General features: G+C 40.1%; 1 protein-coding gene across 1 annotated transcript; it reads left to right on the forward strand.

Annotated features, from left to right (window-relative positions):
* Window positions 1-807: 807 nt before the first annotated feature.
* On the forward strand, window positions 808-2,733 carry LOC124870320 (tripartite motif-containing protein 16-like). Its single transcript, XM_047368935.1, has one exon. The coding sequence runs from the start codon at window positions 924-926 to the stop codon at window positions 2,109-2,111; it is 1,188 nt and encodes a 395-aa protein (XP_047224891.1). The 5' UTR covers window positions 808-923; the 3' UTR covers window positions 2,112-2,733.
* Window positions 2,734-2,964: the final 231 nt, after the last annotated feature.

The raw sequence follows: 2,964 nt of genomic DNA on the forward strand, positions 1-2,964 counted from the left end.
ATGCTGGGCGCTACTCTGCTGGACAGGACACGGTAAAAAACAAAAGTACCTCAACTGAATCTAACTTAAAACCACTGAAATCATTTTAAATTCAACCAAATCATTACCTTTACTAAATTCATGTGTTCAGATAATCTGGAAATACAAATTAAAATAACCCTTTGTGATGCTACTCTGGAAAAACTAAAACCTTACTTTAAAGGTTTTCAAACTGCTGACAGTTTCTACAGCAGATCTAGTCATTGTTCAAAGGTTGAAGTTTATCAGGAGTGTCTCATTTGATCCTGGGGCAGAAATGATCTTTGGTTTCACCTTTAATTATTGGGAGAACACTCTCCTTACATGCATACTTACATTTTATTATTATAAAGTCTGAAAATTTCTTACTGGAAAACCATAATACTATCAAAAAATGGAGCCAATAACTTTTACGAATCAGTAAATATTTAACAAACTCTTACTTGTAAATGAGGAGACAAATGTTAGATTTACAGCTCTGCTGCTTATTCTGCAGGCTGTAAAAACCTGATCTTCCTCCCTCTTCTTCCTGCTCTCAAACACACCTTGAAGCTGGGTGGAACCAACACCTGCTGAAGGCTGATTGGCCTCAGCCTCTCTGCACTGACACGTGATTCGTAGATCAGAGCTCAAAGTTGTTTCTGTTTTCAGGAAGTGAAACTCTCAAAGTCACTGAGACTGAGAGGAGAAATGGAGCAGAATCAGCTGGACCCAGAAACCTTCTCCTGTTCGATCTGTCTGGATCTACTGAAGGATCCAGTGACTATTCCCTGTGGACACAGTTACTGTATGAACTGTATTAGAAGCTTCAACCTCATTATGATGTGGCTCCATTAAAGAAACACAAGCTGGTGGAGCCCTCCAAGAACCTCCAGGAGAACATCTGCTCTCGTCATGATGAGGTGATGAAGATGTTCTGTCGTACTGATCAGAAGTGTATCTGTTATCTCTGCTCTGTGGATGAACATAAAGGTCACGACACAGTCTCAGCTGCAGCAGAAAGGACTGAGAGGCAGAGAGAGCTGGAGGTGAGACGAGAAAAAATCCAGCAGAGAATCCAGGACAGAGAGAAAGATGTGAAGCTGCTTCAACAGGAGGTGGAGGCCATCAATCACTCTGCTGATAAAACAGTGGAGGACAGTGAGAAGATCTTCACTGAGCTGATCCGTCTCATCCAGAAAAGAAGCTCTGATGTGAAGCAGCAGATCAGATCCCAGCAGGAAACTGAAGTGAGTCGAGTCAAAGAACTTCAGGAGAAGCTGGAGCAGGAGATCACTGAGCTGAAGAGGAAAGATGCTGAGCTGAAGCAGCTCTCAAACACAGAGGATCACAACCAGTTTCTCCACAACTACCCCTCACTGTCAGCACTCAGTGAGTCTACACACTCATCCAGCATCAATATCCGTCCTCTGAGATACTTTGAGGATGTGACAGCAGCTGTGTCAGAGCTCAGAGATAAACTACAGGACATCCTGAGAGACACATGGACAAACATCTCACTGACCCTCACTGAGGTGGAGGTTTTACAGTCAGAACCAGAACCAAAGAGCAGAGCTGGATTCTTAAAATATTCATGTGAAATCACACTGGATCCAAACACAGCAAACAGACGACTGTTACTATCAGAGGAGAACAGGAAGGTGACAATGATGGATCAACATCAGTCTTATTCTAGTCATCCAGACAGATTCACTGATTGTTCTCAGGTTCTGAGTAGAGAGAGTCTGACTGGACGTTGTTACTGGGAGGTGGAGAGGAGATGGAGAGTTTCTGTAGCAGTCGCATATAAGAACATCAGCAGAGTAGGAAGTGAGAATGAATGTGAATTTGGATGTAATGACAAATCATGGGCATTAAATTGTTCCCAAAACGGTTCTAGGTTTGGTCACAACAAGATCTGGACCTCCATCTCAGGTCCTGGTTCCTCCAGAGTAGGAGTGTACCTGGATCACAGAGCAGGTCTTCTGTCCTTCTACAGCGTCTCTGAAACCATGACTCTCCTCCACAGAGTCCAGACTACATTCACTCAGCCGCTATATGCTGGACTTTGGGTTTGTCTGGCATCTTCTGCAGAGTTCTGTAAACCCAAATAGACAGAATTTACTGAAGGTTCAGTGAGTTTGATTCTGATTTAATTCTCCAACAGATTTTTTCTTGATCATTGTTGTTTTATGTCTAAACTTAACAGGAATCAATAGTCAGAGATTGTCATTGTTGTTCTGTTGAATTTGTTCATTTCTAAACATTGTTCTCTAAAACAGCTGATCAGAACCAGAATATTTGCTGTTTTTCCCTCCTTGTTGCTTTTAGCAGCAAAGACTGTGAACTCAGTAATAAAATGACAAATGATTCCCAGGTTGAAGAAGTGAAACCAGTTCTTTGATCACCTTCTTGTTTGAACACATTTTGTTGAGTCCTGACTCACAGGAGACAACAGATATTGTCTCATTGTGGACTTGAGCTGATTTCATGTCTTGTTGATTTTTAGGAGGAGAAACTTCACAATAAAGCTGTCATGTTGCTTCACTGTTGGTGGTTGTAAAGTTTGAATTTAGGTGTGTTTCAAATGTCTTGGAAATAAAAACAAATAAAAAGATAACAGAAAAGAAAAGGAGAAGCCATGTTTAACAATGCATTCAAGGCAACCATGGAAGAAAAATGTTAAATGTGTATGACAGAATCAAATTCAAATGTCATATTAAACCATTTGCATGATTTTATCGTCTGTTTTCTGCTTTAAACATTAAACTTTAAAATCTCCAGTGGTCTGCAGTTGTTTCAGACCGCTCTACCTAAAGAGCCTAATCTAAAGTATTAAAGTTGATGAGAATATAAAAAATACCTTTTAAATCACAAATGTATCTATTATTTTCTTGTAGTGTCAAATTTGATTTGTTTTCATCAAAGAAAAGACATAATTCTCTCTTTTATCTCGATTAAACAGAA

This window comes from Girardinichthys multiradiatus, chromosome 6 (assembly GCF_021462225.1).
Source record: "Girardinichthys multiradiatus isolate DD_20200921_A chromosome 6, DD_fGirMul_XY1, whole genome shotgun sequence".
Lineage (NCBI taxonomy): Eukaryota > Metazoa > Chordata > Actinopteri > Cyprinodontiformes > Goodeidae > Girardinichthys > Girardinichthys multiradiatus.